At 46.5% G+C, this 18,671-nt stretch overlaps 1 protein-coding gene across 2 annotated transcripts in view; it reads left to right on the forward strand.

Annotated features, from left to right (window-relative positions):
* The window catches only part of RUBCN (rubicon autophagy regulator), a 63,338-nt gene that overhangs the window by 12,792 nt on the left and 31,875 nt on the right, over positions 1-18,671 (forward strand). For both annotated transcript variants that reach the window (XM_058662018.1, XM_058662019.1), the window contains exons 2-3: positions 5,419-5,572; positions 18,276-18,359. In XM_058662018.1, the coding sequence (XP_058518001.1) occupies positions 5,419-5,572; positions 18,276-18,359 (238 nt within the window). The remainder of the gene's footprint in view (positions 1-5,418; positions 5,573-18,275; positions 18,360-18,671) is intronic.

Below are 18,671 nucleotides of genomic sequence, written 5' to 3' on the forward strand. Positions count from 1 at the left end.
TATTCATTGTGGAAATTCAGTAAACTCAATATCATTCAAACTTATTGTGTTCGGTGAAATATTTGTTAAACAGGCAGGAAGTTGCAAAGTATGCTTGTGGACACTGCTGATTTCCTCCCAGACATTAAGGTTGTGCTTGTTAACCATTAAGGGGATGAAACTGGGCAAAGGTCAGGTTCTCCCGGGTGCCCTAGAACTGAGCCACTGTATCACAAAGCCTTTAAAAAAAAAAAAGTTTTAACTTCTTGAAAAAACAGCATAGGCATTTAATGACATGATCTGCACTTTAAGTGCTATATAATTAAAACCAAAAATATGTAGCCAGTTAAGAAAAAAACCTAAACACAAATAAGAGGAGGTAGTCCCTGCATGTGTCAGTATTACTAATAATGATCTTGCCTCGTCGGGTTGCTCTGCAGCCCGGGCAAGTACCCTTCACCACAGGAGGAGGCCCTCCTGGCCTTCCCAGTCCAGGGGCTTGCCTGACCACAGTCTGGGAAATTTCATATTTAAAAAGTCTTTTATGGTGCTTTCCAGTCTTTTTTTTTATGAACTTCATTCAGATTATTGACCCTTTTTAAATTGCTGGTGTCAGAGAAGGCCTGGACAATTCTCATATTCTTTTTGATCAAAAATATCTGTTATGTTTTGATGTTCTGTCTTAAGAATATCACAACTTTCCCCCACTTCTGTAGGGATTAAATCATTACCTGACTTAGGATGGCCTGACCTTCAACTCTCAGGTGATGATACCATGACCCATTTCAGAGAAGTGGCACATATGGACGGGTGCTTCCTTTTACAAGTGAAAAGCATTTGAGGATTGACACTGTGCCAGTATGTACTTCTTTTTTTTTTTTTTTTAAATTATTTATTATTTTTACTTCATTAATTACATTGTATTATGTGACACAGTTACATAGGTACTTGGGTTCTCCCCACCCCTCCCCAAGCCAGTATGTACTTCTTACATTAAATCTCACAATGAAGTTGCTTAGAGCTTTCACTTTTTTTCCCCAGTAGTTGTGTATCAGGTATTTTTAGTGATTTTAGTTAAATGGTATGATTAATAAAAAATAACATTTTGGGGGGGTAACTTTTGTGATTTTGAATATCAGTATAATTTGCCAAGCTTAAGAGCAAGTTGATTTTAGGATAACTTTTTCCCTAGATTTTTTTTAAGTCACTTAAGCAATTTCTCTTCTTCTTTATTATTAGGTTTTTTTTGTTTTTGTTTTTTTTAAAGATTTATTCATTTTATTACAGCCAGATATACACAGAGGAGGAGAGACAGAGAGGAAGATCTTCAGTCCGATGATTCACTCCCCAAGTGAGCCGCCACGGGCCGATGCTCGCCGATCCGAAACCGGGAACCTGGAACCTCTTCCGGGTCTCCCACGCGGGTGCAGGGTCCCAAAGCCTTGGGCCGTCCTGGACTGCTTTCCCAGGCCACAAGCAGGGAGCTGGATGGGAAGTGGAGCTGCCGGGATTAGAACCGGCGCCCATATGTGATCCCGGGGCTTTCAAGAAGAGGACTTTAGCCGCTAGGCCACGCCGCCAGGCCCTATTATTAGTTTTTTTAAAAGATGGGTTTATATATTTGAAAGAGTTATGGAGTGAGAATGAGAGATAGAAACAGAAAGAGATCTTGTATCTGCTGGCTCACTCCTCGGATGGCTTCAGTGACCCAGGCTGGGCCAGGCCGAAGCCAGGAGCCAAGAGCTTCTTCCTGGTTTCCTATCTGGGTAGCAGAGACCCATGCACTAGGCCCATCTTTCACTGCTTTCCTCGGACCCTTAGCAGAGAGATGGATTGAAAGTGGAGCAGCCAGGATAAGAATCCATGCCTGTGTGGATGCTGGCATTGCAGGTGGCAACTTCTCTGTTCCTTTTTAGAGAAGGAATTTGGTCAAGATTGTCCCAGAAGAAAATCATTGGGGCCTTACTCTGAGACTGGCTTTGCCATGAACTGATGAAAATGATGCTGATGAAGAGGAGCTCTGTTGCACCTTGCCACTCAGGCCTAGTTCCTTCTTGGCATAGAGTGAGACACTTAAGATGCACTTTTAATTGTTAGTAATTAAAGGAAACAGAATTTTGTGTATCTGCAAAAGTGGCTCTTGGAGGAGCTACTTTGAACCTAATAGGTTTCCGTGGCTTTAACTGTGCCTGTATAAAGGCTATATGTGAATCTAGAATGGGACCATGTAAATAATTATTGCCAAACAGACATAGCCTGGGAAAACCCAACTTTACCTGCTCAAAATGTAGCTGGAGAATAGAGACAAGTGATGATTGCTCCTTAGTGAGCCAGGCAGGAATGATTAAATCCAGCCACCATGTATAGACTTCAACTGAATATAATATTTCAACTTCCTGAAAATGGTAACTATATCAGTAGAGTAAAGGATCTTCAAAAGGTATGTAGTCACTAGGTAAATCAAAAAAAATTGATTGACATCTTATATGAACAGATACCAAATATAGTTGCTTGGTGTTTTACAGAGTTAAGAGTCACATCCTTTTGCAACTTTGGCATCTCAAGAACAGTCTATTGTTAAGAAAGGAAGTTCTTTAGTTCTTTGTCCAGAGAGTATTATTAGATCTGAAGACTGGAAGTTTCTAGATTTTCTGTGCTCTTTGCATAATTTTTTAAAAAGATTTTTATTTATTTTCATTACAAAGTCAGATATACAGAGAGGAGAGACAGAGAGGAAGATCTTCTGTCCGATGACTCACTCCCCAAGTGAGTGCAACGGCCGGTGCTGTGCTGATCTGAAGCCGGGAACCAGGAACCTCTTCTGAGTCTCCCACATGGGTTCAGGGTCCAAGTGCTCTGGGCCATCCTCGACTGCTTTCCCAGGCCACAAGCAGGGAGCTGGATGGGAAGTGGTTCTAAACCTGGCAGCTCTTTGCATAATTTTGAAAGCAATATCGGGCCCAATGCGGTAGCCGAGTGGCTAACGTCCTCGCCTTGTATGCGCAAGAATCCCATATGGGTGCCAGTTAGTGTTGAAGCTGCCCCACTTCCCATCCAGCTCCCTGCTTGTGGCCTGGGAAAACAGCCAAGGATGGCCCAAAACCTTGGGACCCTGCACCTGCTTGGGAGACCCGGAAGAAACTCCTGGCTCCTGGCTTCATTCAGGCTCCGCTCTGGCTGTTGCAGCCAATTGGGAAATGAATCAGTGGATGGAAGATCTTCCTCTCTGTCTCTCCTCCTTTCTGTATATCTGACTTTCCAATAAAAATAAATAAATAAATAAATTGTTGAAAAAAAAATACAGACCTGCCTCATCAGGCCTTAAAAAAAAAGAAAAGCAAGCAAACAATGCCTTAGAATGTTGTAAGATCAATAGAGAATGAATCACAGCACAGGTGTATAGTCACCCCTTGAGCCAAACTGGCTGTCAGGCCTGTAAGACTTGATCATAGCCTGTTGAAATGCATAAACTGTGTTATTCAGAACAGATGAGAGGTTAGCCCTGCGTCAGCGTGGTGGGTGTGGGCAAAAGTGCTTTAGTGACCGCTGAAGTGCTGGGTGCGTTGTAGTTATCTTGAGATGTTTCTTAGGACAGATGTAGAAACAGAATAAAAGAAATTTGGAGACTCAAGTGTTAGATGATATAATGTTAGAAAAACTATCTTTCTGATGCAAATCACTTCTAGGTCAGAAGACCTTCAGAACAAAAGCCCAGGATGAGACCCATGTGGCCTTCCCATTTTAGATAGCATTCCTATAGCATGCCTAGTGTGTTCGTGAGTGTTGTGTAGTTCATGAATTGTTTTTGTCTGCTTTGCTTTACTCAGCACTTTCCTAAAAGAGCTTATAAGATATTATGAAAGAGGTTAGTTTTGAGTACAGATAGAAAGGATTTTAGTTTGGGTCCCTCCTATTCTCCTAAGAAATCATTGCCATTCACACTGCTGTCTGTAAAAAAGGACAGTCTAGGGGCTGGTGTTGTGGCATATCTGGTGAAGCCATTGCCAGCTGTGCTGGTGTCCCATATGGGACCTAATTCAAGTCCACTGGAGATGTGAACAGCAGATGGAAATTGTCTCTCCCTCTGTGTCTCCTCTACAATGCCACCTTTCAAATAAATGAATATGTTAAAAAAGAAAAAATAGTATTCGTTTCACATTGTTTATTTCTTTGAAAGTTAGAGACAGACAGATGTCCCCTATCTGCTTGTTCCCTGCAGGTGCCTGCATGGGGCTGGGTCAGGTTGAGGGCAAGTACCTGGAATGCCATCCAGGTCTCCCTTAGCAGTGGTGGAGACCCAGCTGCTGGAGCCCTTTCCTCCTGTCCTCTTGGGGACCCATCAGCAGGAGGCTGACAGCCACAGCAGAGCCAGGACTGCAACCACAGGCACTCAGATGTGAGATGCACATGTCCTGAGCAGGATTTTAACAACTAAACCAAGAGCTCACCTAAGTATAGCACTCTTAAAAAATGGGAAAGGGCAAGGTGTAAAGTATACAGTAGAACAATTCAGAACTTTTTCAGAAAAGGAGTTTGATACTTCAGCTTCTGTTTCCTTAGCCAAGTTGATTCTGTACAGTCAACTCTTTCTCATTCAGTTGCTTGGAAGCAGTGTTGAGAAATGCTGGGGACTTGGGAGGAACTTTGAAGATCATCCAGGACAGCAATTTTCAAACTTTTCCAGTGAAGTACTTTCGATGGTCTAGGAGGATGAAACAGTAGTTGATTTGCTTAAAAGCATGTCCCAAAATAACTCAGTGCCAACTGAAAATATTTTTGTGTCAATTTAATATGAAAAGTTGTGGGCAATTCATATTCTTACTCGTGATATGTGTGTGTGGGTATGTAGATAAATCATTTTCTGTCCTTCACTGTCCTGTATTTAGTGCTTGGAACTATAGTGGATAAAAGGTAATGTGTTTTTGTTTGGCAAAAGATTTTTGGTTCTGAGTGGATATCCTCATCCTTAGTATGAAGGGTCTTCAAATGGTGCATGGAAAATGCACATTATAAGTTACATGCGTTTCACGTTTTTCACACCAAAAATTAACATCTTTTAATTCATTTTCCTTGACATTTTTGAAATACTCCTATATTGCCATTGTTAAGAAAGGGATTGTCAGAGGGTCAAACCCCTATACATGCAGCTTTAAAGTCTGCTTATCTAAGGATTGAACGAGAGCCAATAAAAATCATTTTACAGAGCATGATGTGCCATTTAAATGTGAGGTTTTGTTTGTTTGCCTTTGTTTTTCATTTTAGTGCTCCTCTTTATAGCTTTCATCCCCTCAAAGTCTTATGTCCAAGTGAAAAATCCATATGGGGAGAAAATGTTTTGATGTGGGGCAGGACACTTATTTTTTGTTAGTCTTCCTTTGACGTAATAAGTATCAGGTACAACAAGTCAACTAACCACTGGTGTAATTGATGCCCTTGCAGGAGAGAGCACTGGCAGTTGCTGGGTAATTTGAAGACTACTGTGGAGGGTTTGGTGTCGGCCAACAGCCCCAACGTCTGGTCTAAGTATGGCGGTCTGGAACGGTTGTGCCGGGACATGCAGAGCATCCTCTACCATGGTCTCATCCATGACCAGGTAGGTAGCCCTTTCATGTCAGGTTCACTGCATCATTTGCTGGGAAGACATGGGTACAGGAAGTTGGTTGTTAGGGAGATGATGATGGCCACGGGTCTCTAACCTCTTGAGGGTAATACTGAATACCAGCTGTCCCATAGATATAGGATGCCAATAGAATGGATCAGAGCTGGTAAGGGCAGCAAATCAGCAACAAGAGGTTAGGTCAGTTTGTTAGCAAAAACGTTGAAATTTTTGTGTGTGTGTATGTGTGTGTGTGTAACGCTGCACTCCCTCTGGAGGCTCTGGGGAGAAATCTGTTCCCTTGTCATTTTTGACCTCTAGAGCTGCATTCCTTGAATTTGGCCCTTGGTCCTTCCTCCCTGTTCAAAGCCAGCAACACAACATCTTGAAATCTGTTTACACATCGCCTTCCCTCCTTGTGATCTCCTGCTTCCCTCCCAGAAGTACTTCTGTAATTATAGTGTGCCAGCCTGGATAATCCAGGGTCACACTCCTGGTCTAAAACCCTTAATTAATCACACCTATAGGACTCCTTTATGACCATGAAATGTAATGTTCACAGGGTCTAGGAATTAGAATGTGGCTATTTTGGAGGACTATTTTTAGCCACTCCTAATCAGGACAGTTTTTGTTAGTCTTAGTTTTGGTTGAAAATCATGTTTTGTTTTGTTTTTTTCTCTGAAGTAGATAGAGGCAAAAAGTTGTATTCAGCTTCTGCTGTTCAATATGCTGTTACATTAAATGTGTCTGCCACAGTGGGTAGCTAGCCTCATGGCTAAGATGGCCGCATTCCAATTCAAGTGCCTGGGCTTGATTCCCGGCTGCTGCTGCTGAGTTCATGGTCCCACCAGTACAGATCCTCAGGGCACAATAGCCTAGTGGCTAAATCCTTGCCTTGCATCCACTGGGATCCCATATGGGTGCTGGTTTGTATCCTGGCTGCTCCACTTTCCTTCCAGCTTCCTGCGTTTGGCCTGGGAAAGTAATGGTGGATGGCCCAAAGCCTTGGGACCCTGCACCTGCTTGGGAGACCTGGAAGAAGCTTCTGGCTCCTGGCTTTGGATTGGCTCAGCTCCAACCGTTGTAGCTACTTGGGAAGTAAACCAGTAGATGGAAGATTTTTCTCTCTATGTATCTTCCTTTCCAATATAAACAAGCAAACAAACAAATCTTTAAAAAATAAAATAAAAAGCAAAAGCAAAAAATAAATAAATTCCTTTTCTCAGAGTCCTTTTGCCTAGAAGATGGAGTGAACCAGTCAGAGCAAACTGCTTAAACGTAAGAGTGGTATAATTAAAATTGATGTTTCTTTCTGATTAATTTATTTGAGAGGCAGAGTGAACAGAGAGGGAGAGACCTTACATCCACTGGCTCACTCTCCACATGCCTGCAGCAGCTGGGGCTGAAGCTAAAGCCAGGAACTCTGTTTTGGTCTCCCACGTGGAAGGCCTGAGCCCAGTACTTGAGCCATTCTTTGTTGGTTGCCAGGGTTGTTTACAGGAAGATTATCCCTCTTCTCAATATTTTTTTTCTATTACTTTGTGGCGTTGACCTATTCAGCGTCCTAAGCCAGAAACTTGGGAATCGTGCCCACGTGCTTTGTAAAATCTCAACATAAGCTTCCCAGGCAGATGACTAACTCAGTCTCCAGGATAGTTGTGCTTTCACTCAATCATTATAGTATTTGTGACTCGATAGCAAAGGAGTTCTTTTCTTGACTGTATTACAAATTTCACGTGGTCGTCTCGAATAGTTACTGAGGTGTGTTTCATGACAATTTCACCATCCATGCCAGAAAAGAGAATGTGTCATGATGATATAATAAAGTCAGGGAGATTCTCAAATGAAAGATGCTTGGTAAATGGAAAACACCATTAACTTATCTTGTTACTGTTACTAAAAGGTGGTAATATTTGTGAATGCACCCAGTTATCAGAATGAAAAAAAACCAGAATATACTGTGACCTCTGAAACAACAGTGATGTTAGCAAGTGGGAGTAGAATGAGCCAGGCAGGTATCATTTAAGCACACACACTTGCTGCTGCAGGCTCTAGTGGGGGAGAATTTAAAACAAGATTCATGCTGATTTCACTGCTGCTCGGTTCTGCCTGGTAAAGGTCTAGGGATTGAAGTCATGTGTTAAGAACTCGTTTCTTCCCTTTGTCTCCTCCCGAAAGATTAAGGCTTTCCAAAGTTTCAGGCTGCTTTGTCATCCAGAAGCTATTCTGGTGTCCTGCCCTTCAAGGGGAGAAGGGACATGGTGATTCATGTGGGCTGTAGCTCCTCTGTGTTTTCCTAAGGCCATGTTATGAATGTGAGTTGTATTTTTAAAAAAATCACTCATGGCTTGAGGAAAGCTATAGCATCATGACCATATTCTTAGAGGGGTATCATTTCCCTTGCGAGCCTGCATCTTTTTTTTTTTTTAAATCTCAGAAATTGGTTTTCTTAATTGGTATTTACTTTCATTTCACTTGAAAGGGAGGGACAGAGGGAGAGATCTATCCACTGGTTCACTCCCCAGGTGCCCACAACATTCAGGGCTGGCCCAAAACAAGGAGCCCAGAACTCAGGCTTAGCTTCCACATGGGTGGCAGGGACCTAAGTATGTGAGTCATCAACTGCTGCCTCCTGCCTCCCAGGTTGTGCCTCACAGGAAGCTGGATTGGAAACTGAGAAGCCAAGACTTGATCCAGCATCCTAGTAAGGGATGTGGGCATCCCAAGCACTGATTTAATCCCTGCGCAAACACCTGCCCCAGCCTACCTTTCAGGGCTTCCACAAGGCAAAGTATATTTGGTAATCTCTTATTTGCTGCTTAGAAATGTTGGGGATCTCAATCCCTAAGATTGCTCAACTGGATAGGAGTACAAAGATTACCTTTTGTCCAGAAACATAGATAGCCTAATATATATATTGTATAAATTAACAAGAAAGTGTGTTTGTTTCCCCTGAATATGTCAGTATATTTTTGTTGGCTGAAAATTTGAAAACTACAAAAAAATTAGAAGAAAATATGTATTATCCATAATTTCAACATGAAATAATAACAACCATTTTTAACATTTTAATAGTTTCTTATACAATCTCTATATAGATAGATAGATCTATATAAATATATATATATTTCTTTTTTGGAAAGTCAGATTTACTCAGAGAAGAAGAGACAGAAAGATCTTTCATCTGCTGGTTCACTCTCCAAGTGGCAGTAATGGCTGGAGCTGCTCTGGTTCGAAACCAGGAGCCTCCCCTGAGTCTCCCATGCAGCTGCATGGTCCCAAGTCTTTGGGCCATTCTCCACTGCTTTCCCAGGCCGCAAGCAGGGAGCTGGAAGGAAGTGGGCAGCTGGGACATGAACCAGCGCCTGTATGGGATCCTGGTGCTTGCAAGACAAGGATTTAGCCTCTGTACCATTGCACCGGACTCCTTCTTTTCCCCCTTTAAAGATACGTTTATTTTTATTTAGCAGGCAGATTCACAGAGAAAGAAAATGAGACAGGGAGATCTTCACCCACTGATTCTATCTCCAAATGACGGCAGGGGCTGGAACTGGGTCAGTCCAAAGACAGGAGCTTTTTTTCTTCCAGGTTTCCCATGTCATTGCAGGGACCTAGGACTTGGGCCATCTTCTACTGCTTTTCCCAGGCACATTAGCGCCTTCCATGTACCAGGATCCCATATGGGTGCTGGTTGATATTCCAGGTGCCCCACTTCCCATCCAGCTCCCTGCCTGTGGCTTGGGAGAGCAGTCAAGGACAGCCCAAAACCTTGAGACCTTGTGTCTTCTTTGGAGACCTGGAAGAAGCTCCTGGCTCCAGGCTCTATGGATCAGCTTAGCTCTGGCCGTTGTGGCTACTTGAGAAGTGGTCAGGAGACAGAAGATCTTTCTCTCTACCTCTCCTCTCTCTAAATCTGACTTTCCAATAAAACCAAATCTTAAAAAAAAAAAAAAAAAAGGACCTGAATGGTGGAGAGAAAGGGAGTAGGAAACAGCTTTATCTCTGTGTATCTTCTATATTTTGCACATATATCACCTGTTGAAAAATTGATGAATTTTCTTCATGATATATTCCATAGGCTCAGAGATTTTCTCGTTCCACTCTTCTCATTCCTCCCCCTGCAACTGATTTTCCCTATATTATTAAAATAGTATAGTCCTTCAGCAACAATCACAAGGCAATCATTCTGCTATTTAAGTGCATCCTGACATTGTAGGTATAAGCAATGGTAGAAGGTCCAATATCCTATTGTCGGGATACATTTAACAGGACCTGGCACAATAGCATAATGGTTAAGGTCCTTGCCTTGAATGCGCCAGGATCCCATATGGGTGCTGGTTCTAATCCTGGCAGCTCCACTTCCCATCCAGCTCCCTGCTTGTGACCTGGGAAAGAAGTCGAGGACAGCGCAAAACTTTGCGACCCTGCACCCGTGTGGGAGACCCGGAAAGAAGTTCTGGGCTCCTGGTTTTGGATTGGTGCAGCACTGGCCGTTGCAGCCACTTGGGGAGTGAATCATCGGATGGAAGATCTTCCTCTCTGTCTCTCCTCCTCTCTACATCTGCCTTTCCAATAAGATAAATAAATCTTTAAAAAAAGATACATTTAACAGTTTTATTGGGGGGGTCTATCTTTTATTCAGAAGTAGAGATGCATACTGCAATGTATTTTCACTTGTTGGCCTGCTAGTCTCCATTATACAGCTCTTCTAGATGAATATATGTTATATATGTGTTTACCTATATATCCAATGATCTTGTATTTTGTATGAAGGTTGCCTTATATCGGAGGGAACATATGATTTTGTCCTTTTGCGATTCGCTTATTTCATTGAACATAATGGTTTCTAGTTAGGAAAAGTGATTAATTTTAAAGAGTATTCTGGGAGGGTGGTCACCACCAGTTGCACCAGGCACGCCTGGGGGCAGCAGGCTTGTGGGGATCTGGAGGATGGTGCTGGTGGGGGTGTATGAGGACCAGGGGGCTCATATCCAGGCAGGTGGAACAAGCTGGGGGTATTTCCCTATGTGCTTGCTCCTGGGTGGGGAGGGAGAGCCTGGAATAGCATACTGGCTTGATGTGCTGAATGGCAGGGCTTGGGGAACTTTGAATGGGCCTGGATCTTGGATGTGTGGAGGGGTAAAGTTCCAGCCCAGCACACATGCCAGGAACTTAGGACCCTCGTGAGTGGGCAGGGCTCCAGGCCAGCATACCACCCCACCAGAATACTGGGTTTCAGAAGGCTGGGGCTGAGGGACCCATGAGTTCCCGGGCACAGGGGTTATGGATTTATCAGGGAAAGGGGAAGTGGGAGTATGGGAGGGAGGATCACTGAGAGAGTGTGTTGCAGGTGAGGAATGACTTCTGAAGGACTTCCATTGACAAGGCCACTAGACTTACAGGTAAGCAAGGGAGCTAAAACCGAGTGATTTGAAGGCAGGGGAAGCTGGAGGACCTTTATGGGTCAGACCGATGCACCACCCCTTATGGGAGACCAGAGCTGGAGTAGTTACATGGGTCACTGCTGACCACCACTCATCAGTGCACACTAAAGCTAGGGCTGGGTGCCTACCTGGCAGGGCTGCATCACAATACCAGCTAGTCAGAGTCGGAGTAGGGGCAGGTAATGTTAGGCTGGGCCATGCACATGAGAGAATCAGGTCTGGGGGCAGGTTTTGCGGGGGATATGTGGGCCCAATGCTGTGGAACTGCAGTTTCTGCTGGCTTGCTTAAGAGCTAGGAGGTAGTGATGGGCTGAGCTAGGCATGACCATGGAACCCCAAGACACTCATTGGTGCTGGGTTGGGAACAGGCTGGGCTGGTCCAGGCTACAGCACCTATAGGCACACCTAAGAAGTATAGGATGGGTCAGACCACAGTATCCACCAGTTCTCACAAAGGCTGGGATGGAGGCGACAGACTGTGCCAGGTAAGGACTTAGCACCGACCTGCGCATATGAGATCTGGATCTAAGAGTGGGCATGGTAGGGGAACATGGGAAACTCCACGGGTGGGATGTAGCTCCTGCTGGTGAGCGTGTGATTCAGGCTTGGGTGTTGGTCAGCGGGACAAAGTAGCTCCACTTGTGAGCACGTGTGTGGGTTGGTTCTGGGGGTTGGGATTGGGTTGAGCAGGGTCGGGCCAAACCTTAGCCCACTGGCATGTGAAGGAGTCAGGCTGAGTGCAGGTCATGCCAGGCTAGGCTATCACACCTGTTTGCATGAGCCAGGAATGGGAGCAGACTGGACAGGGCTAGGCTGCAGCACCCGCCAGTGAGAGTTGGGACTGGCAGCAGACCAGGACAAACCAGGCTGCAGCATCCAATGGCAAAGGCCAAGATGGGGGATGGACTATGCCGAACTGGGTCAGAGCAACCACTGCATGCGCAAGATTGGTGGCTGAGAACAGCCCTGGTTGGGGAACTAAGGGAATGCCCCGGCTGGGTTGTGGCTCCCACTGGTGAGCACAAGATATTGAATGAAGGCAGTGATCTGGGTTGGACATGACTGCAGTGTCCTGTCATGTGTGTGGCCTGGGTCTGAGGGTGTGCCAGACTGAGCTTGACTCCAGCACCCACTGGTGCTCACAGAAGCCAGGGTCGGGTAGGACAGGCTGGGCTAGGTTTCTACTCCCACTGAAACATGCAAGAACTGTGTCTGGGTATGGGCCAGGCTCGGCTAGGCTGTAGCACCCAACAGTTAGACCCGGAATGGGTGTGGGTTGGTTGTGCAAGGCCACTGTTTCTAAGTCAGTGGGCTAAGGACCAACCGATTTACACAAGATCTGCAACTGGGAGGAGACCTGATAGAGGAGCTGGGGGAACTCCTCTGTCAGGATGCAGTCTGCAGATAAGCACAAGAACCAAGACTGGGAGTAACCCAGGCCAGGCCAGGTTACCATGCACATCAGCACACATGGGTCAGGTCTGGGAGCAGGCCAGGCTGGGCCAGTTCATCGCACCCACTGGTAGATCTGAGAACTAGGATGGGGTGCAGGACAGGTTGGGTCGGACTGCAACACCAGCCAGTTCACGTTAGGGCCAGGACTGGGGGCTGGCTGGTCTGGGCTAGGCTGCAGCACCCACCAGCATGAGCTGGAATTGGGGGCAGATCGGTCTGGGCCAGGCTACAGCACTGCTGGCAAATGTTGTGGTGATGTGGGTCATACCAGACTGTGCTGCTGCACCCACCAGCACATGTGAGACCCGGTGGGAGCAAAGGGGCATGTGAGTCCTACAGAGTTGCGGGGGCTTCCCCTGTTGGGCCATTGCTCCCAGTGGCGAGTGTGAGAACTGGGACCGGGGCAGACCTGACAGGGCAGGACTATAACACCTGTTTGCCTGCATGAGAACTGGGTTAGAGGAAGAGCAAGGCAGGGTTAATTGACTACATCCATTGGTGCATGCATGTGCCAGAGTTAAGTGCAGGCTGGTGGGTCTTTTCACAGCATCAGCCGGCAAGTGATTGGACTGGTCCATAGAACCACCTGGAAAATGCAAGATCTAGAGCTGTGAGTGGGCCCAGTAGGGAAACTATGGGCACCTCTGTGATGGGTCATAGCTCTCACTGGTGAGCTGCAACTGCCACTGGTGAGCCTGAGAACCAGGGCTAGGGGCGGGCCTGTATAGACAGGCAGTGGCACCTGCTGGCATGAGTGTGAGCTGGGTAGTGGGGTTGGTTGGTTGGTTTGAGCTAGACTTCAGCGTCCATTGATGTGTGTGAGAGAAGAATGGGTTATAGAACAGTCTGAATCAGTCTGCTGCACATATTGGCAAGCACAGAAACCAAGGCTGGGGGGGCAGGCCTAGTGAGGGTTATTGGGGATCACTTTGACTAGGCTGTAGTTCCCTCTGGTGTACAAGAGGGTCAAATGTGTTGTAGGCAGGGTTGGGCTAGGCCACATCATCCATTGGTTTACGTAAGAGATGGGGCTGGAGACAGAACCAACGCAGCAAGTGCAACTGCCAGTGTGTGTGTAGGCTGATGTGGGTGACGGACTGAGCTGGGCCTTATACTGGCAAGCACACACAAAAGTCAGGCCTGGAGTCACTTCAGACAGGGTTTTTTTTTGAGATTCCTCCAGTTGAACTGTTGGACTCAGAACTCCAACCATGGGGAGAATCAGGATCTATGTGGTCTGATCATGGAGTACATATGTCAAAACTGGGCCTCCTCAGTGGCTTAGACAGATCAGTGGACAGCATATTCATATGCACATAGAGGATTTGCCAGTCCATTGGGGCCTGAAGAGGATATTTGGCACTATAGCAGAGTAAGGAGACAGAACAAATTGGTCAACTACCCCAGCCAAACTCTTGACAGCAAATATCTGGGTGAATAGACACTCTCAGGTAGACTGTGTCAGCCAATGGACCTTGGAAGGGTTTCCTCATCCATAGACAGCAAGATTGACAGCATTTCAGAACTATCAAAACCATTTGAGCAGAACCCTTGGAGCATGCTCTACCTCAGGGACCCTGGGATGACATTGGGTGGCTGTTCCCCATCCCCAGCTTTTAATATGGTTGGGAGTTAGGGTGTAGTTTCTCCCTTTATCTCCCCCCTTCTCCCAGATATGGAAAGAAGAAAAATTAGAAATAGTCTCACCCACTTTCCCCTAATCCTCAACCATAATTACCCTAATCAACTATGGAAGCATTAAAGATAAGATAAGATAAGATAAGATAAGATATGATATTCTCAGGGCCAAAGAATATTCTTGCTATGTAGTGGAATAGCAAGCTAATTCTCAGCCTGTGGTGCCAGCATCTCATATGGGTGCTGGTTTAAGTTTTAGATACTCCACTTCTGATCCAGCTCCTTGTTTATGGCCTGAAAAAGCAGAGAATGATGGCTGAAGTCCCTGGGGCCCATGTACCCACAAGAGAGACACAGAAGAAGTGCCTCACTTCAGATGGGCTCAGCTTTGGCCTTTGCAACCATCCGGGGAATGAACCAGCAAATGGAAGATTCTCTCTTTCTCCTCCATGTAACTGCCTTTCAAATAAAAATAAATAAATCTGAGCAGCCTCTGGTTGCTGGCAAGTTCCAGACCAGCTTAGTCTCCATGCTCAGAGCCCTGGTTCCAGCCACTGGGAACAAGCAGTGAGCTGTCTCCGGGCCTGCCCAAGCCGCAGAGGCTGTTCCCTTCCTGGTGAGTAGACTGAGAGGGGAAATTTGGTGAACAGGGTGGACCCTGGTCCCACCTGCTGCCAACATCCCACAGTGGATGGGATTGGGAGGGGACGACCTTGGGGTCTGGGTCCTCATGGCTGCTGGCAGGTCCCGGGCCAGGTTAGTCTCCATGCTCAGAGCTCTGATTCCAGCCACCATGAACATGCGGTGAGCTGCTTCTGGGTGGCCAGTGCGCCATTTGGTCCAGGCTCTGCCTGCTGCCTCCTTGCAGCGAGCTCTGGGGTTTTGAGGCTATGAATTGCTGCTTAGGTACCTCCATGTTGAGCCCACTGTGCTTCTGGATTGCGAATCAATGCTGAAAAGTCTCAACGACAGAGTAACTTTTCCTTTGAAGATGAGCAAGGATACTGAGACCTGGTAGTTTGGAGGAGAGGGGCCAGATGATCTTTATGGATCAGACTGATACACCAGCCTCCTTTGAGTCCTTTGTAGAACTTGTTATCATCGAACAATGATGACTACCAAACACCAGTCCATGGAAAAGTAAGGCTGGGGCCTTGTCTAAGCAGGACCATATCCTAGTACCTGACACAATGATGGATCAGGAGACGGGTCACATTAGGCAGGGCCATGATATTAACTAGCACACGAGAGAACCATTTCTGGGGCTTTATTCTGTGGTGGATGTATGGGCCAAACCCTGTGATAATAGTAGTCCCACTGGTTAGCTCCAGAGTTGGGGTAGTGAGAGACTTAGGTAGGTGTGACCAAGGAGCCTGCCATCACTCATGGGTAAAGGAACTGACAACAGTTTGGACTGGTCAAGGCAGCAGCACCCGAATGCACATCCTAAATAGGGTGTGGGGTGGGCTGGGCTGCAACATTCACCAGCTCATACAAGACCAAATGGAAGGCCAGACTATGCTGGACACTGGCCTAACACCCACTGGCATGTATGAGAACTGGGTCTGGGAGTGGGTCAAGTGGAGGAACTTGGGAAACTCCCGTGATGGTTCATAGCTCCCACTGGTGAAGACATGGTCCAGACCTGGGGGTCAGACAGGCTGGGCAAAGTAACTCCAATGGCTGGCTAATGTGTTGTTGGTAATGGAACAGGGATGGACTGGGCAGGGCTGAGCAAACCTTAGCTTAGAAGCAAAAATAGAAATCAGGATGGAGCAGAGGTCATGCCGAGCTAGGCTGGTTTTTTTTGTTGTTGTTTGTTTTGTTTTGTTTTTGACAATCTTTACATAGTTAATTAGGACACAAAGGTTCAAGGGCTACAGGAAAGTGGGTAAGACTTATTTCCACACTGCTTTTTTTTTTAGGAGATTTATTTATTTTCATTACAAAGTCAGATATACAGAGAGGAGGAGAGACAGAAAGGACGATCTTCCGTCCGATGATTCACTCCCCAAGTGACTACAATGGCCGGTGCTGTGCCGATCCAAAGCCGGGAACCAGGAACCTCTTCCAGGTCTCCCACATGGGTGCATGGTCCCAAAGCTTTGGGCCATCCTCGACTGCTTTCCCAGGCCACAAGCAGGGAGCTGGATGGGAAGTGGAGCAGCCAGGATTAGAACCGGCGGCCATATGGGATCCCGGGGTGTTCAAGGCGAGGACTTTAGCCACTAGACCACGCTTCCCGGCCCTCTACATTGCTTTTTTCTTGTATCTGGTGTGAAGGAGATAAAGGGAGAAGCCCCACCCAGTCTCCCACTTGTCCCTGGTACCTGATGTGGGGCATGCTCCAAGGATCTTGCTCAAGTGGTTTTGACAGTTCAGCAGTTATGAATTGCTGCCAGTCTCGCCATTCCAAGCACTATGAGTTCGCTGCAGAATCCACTGATTGACATAGTTCACCTTAGATTTGATTTGTTCTGTCCTCTGTTCTCTGTTGTGGTGCCAGGTATCCTCTGCAGGTTCCAATGAACTGCCATATCCTCCATGTGCACCTGGTTATGCTCGCCACTGCTCCATCTGAGCATCTGAGGAGGCTTGGCTCTGGCGCTTGCACTCCATGGCAGACCATGGGTTCTAAGTCCGGCAGTTCAGTTGGGGAGATCCCCAAAGAAACTTTGTCTGAGGTGTTCCCAGACCAGGTTCTTGTGTGTATTTACAAGTACAGGGCCTGGTCCAGTCCATTGCCCCAATCAACTAGTGGTTGCAATTGCTGGGTCGGTTCTGTTTCCAGCCCTGTCCTTCACTGGAAACAATGGGTATTGCAGTCTAGCCTGTTTCTGCCCAGCACACACTCGGCCCTACGAGCTAGGCTCTTATACCTACTGGTCTGCGTAGGTCAGGGACACTAGGCCACAACACCTAAGGCAAAGGCCAAGACTGTGAAGAGCTATGCCAATCTGAGTCAGAGCAACCACTGGCATGCACGCAATCTATGGCTGGGAACAGGCCTGGTTGGGAAGCTAAGGGGACAATCTAGCTGGGTTGGGGTTTCCACCAAGGAGTGCAGGGGCTGGAGTGGAGGCTGCGTTGTGGTCTGGATATGTCTGCAGTCTCTCTTGGCACAAGTGTGGACTGGGACTGGATGCACCAAGCCAGACTAGACTAGACTCCAACACCATCAGGTGCTCTGAAGGACCTGGGTAGATGTGGGATGAGCTAGGCTAGGTCTCTGCCCCTACCAAGCCATGTGTGAGCTGTGTTTGGGTGTGGAAAAGCCTTGACTGGGCTGAAACATCCAAAAGTAAGAACCAGATTGGGGGCCCAGCGTGACAGTGTAGTGGTTAAGGTCCTTGCCTTGAATGTGCCATGATCCCCTATGGACGCTGGTTCTAATCCCGGCAGCCCCGCTTCCCATCTAGGTCCTTGCTTATGGCCTGGGAAAGCGGTCGAGGATGGCCCAGAGCACTGGGACCTTGCACCCGTGTGGGAGACCTGGAAAGAAGTTCCTGTCTCCTGACTTTGGATCAGTGTAGCATTGGCCATTGCAGAGAACAGAGAATGGAGAACAGGACAAATCAACTACCCCAGCCACGGGTTGGCAGTGAAAAACTGGGCAAATGGAGACTATGAATGGGTGAACTATGTTCTCCAGGTGAACTATGTCAGTCAGTGAATTCTGCAGCGACCTCATAGTGCTTGGAATGGTGAGATCGGCAGCAATTCATAACTGCTGAACTGTCAAAACCACTTGAGCAATACCCTTGGAGCATGCCCCACATCAGGGACCTGGGACAGGTGGGAGACTGGGTAGGGCTTCTCCCTTTATCTCCTTCACACCAGATACAAGAAAAAAGCAATGTGGAAATAATAGTCTTACCCACTTTCCTGTAGCCCTTGAACCTTTGTGCCCTAACTAACTATGTAAAGATTGTCAAAAATAAAAAAAAAAAAAGGAAAAAAATAAGTAAATCTTTTTTTAAATTTTTGAATGTTCCCTATTGGGTAAACGTGTGTCTGTGCTGCTTTGGTTACTGCTGAGAACCCTTGTTAAGGCAAAGGAAGTTATTCTTTCTCTCTCTTTTTTTTCCTTTGGATGTCTGCACTAGAAGTAGAGTTGGTCCAGAATGGTAGTGATTTGCTGCCTTTGTGTGTTTTCTCCCCAGGTGTGTTGCCACCAGACTGATTACTGGCAGTTTGTGAAAGATATCCGGTGGCTCAGTCCGCACTCAGCCCTCCATGTAGAGCAGGTAAGAGATATGGAAGATCTGGTATGTTAGTGATGTAGCTACAAGCCTTTGTTGTCTGATGCTCTGTCAGGAGAGGGTCCTGGGCTAGAAGGATAGGAATGTGTTCATTAATGACAAGTATCCCTTTAGCACTGACTTGGAGGGGAAAAGTCATTTGCTTATGAAAAGCAAGCCGCAAAACCTTATAAACCCATTAATCCAGGCCACTTTCCTCTGGTACAAGGATACAATTTTTTAGAATCCTGGAACAAATGGCAGGGGACTCCCTACATTTGCAGGGAAGTGAGACTGATGTGCTGATAACTGTTGACG

Source organism: Ochotona princeps, chromosome 3 (assembly GCF_030435755.1).
Source record: "Ochotona princeps isolate mOchPri1 chromosome 3, mOchPri1.hap1, whole genome shotgun sequence".
Classification (NCBI taxonomy): domain Eukaryota; kingdom Metazoa; phylum Chordata; class Mammalia; order Lagomorpha; family Ochotonidae; genus Ochotona; species Ochotona princeps.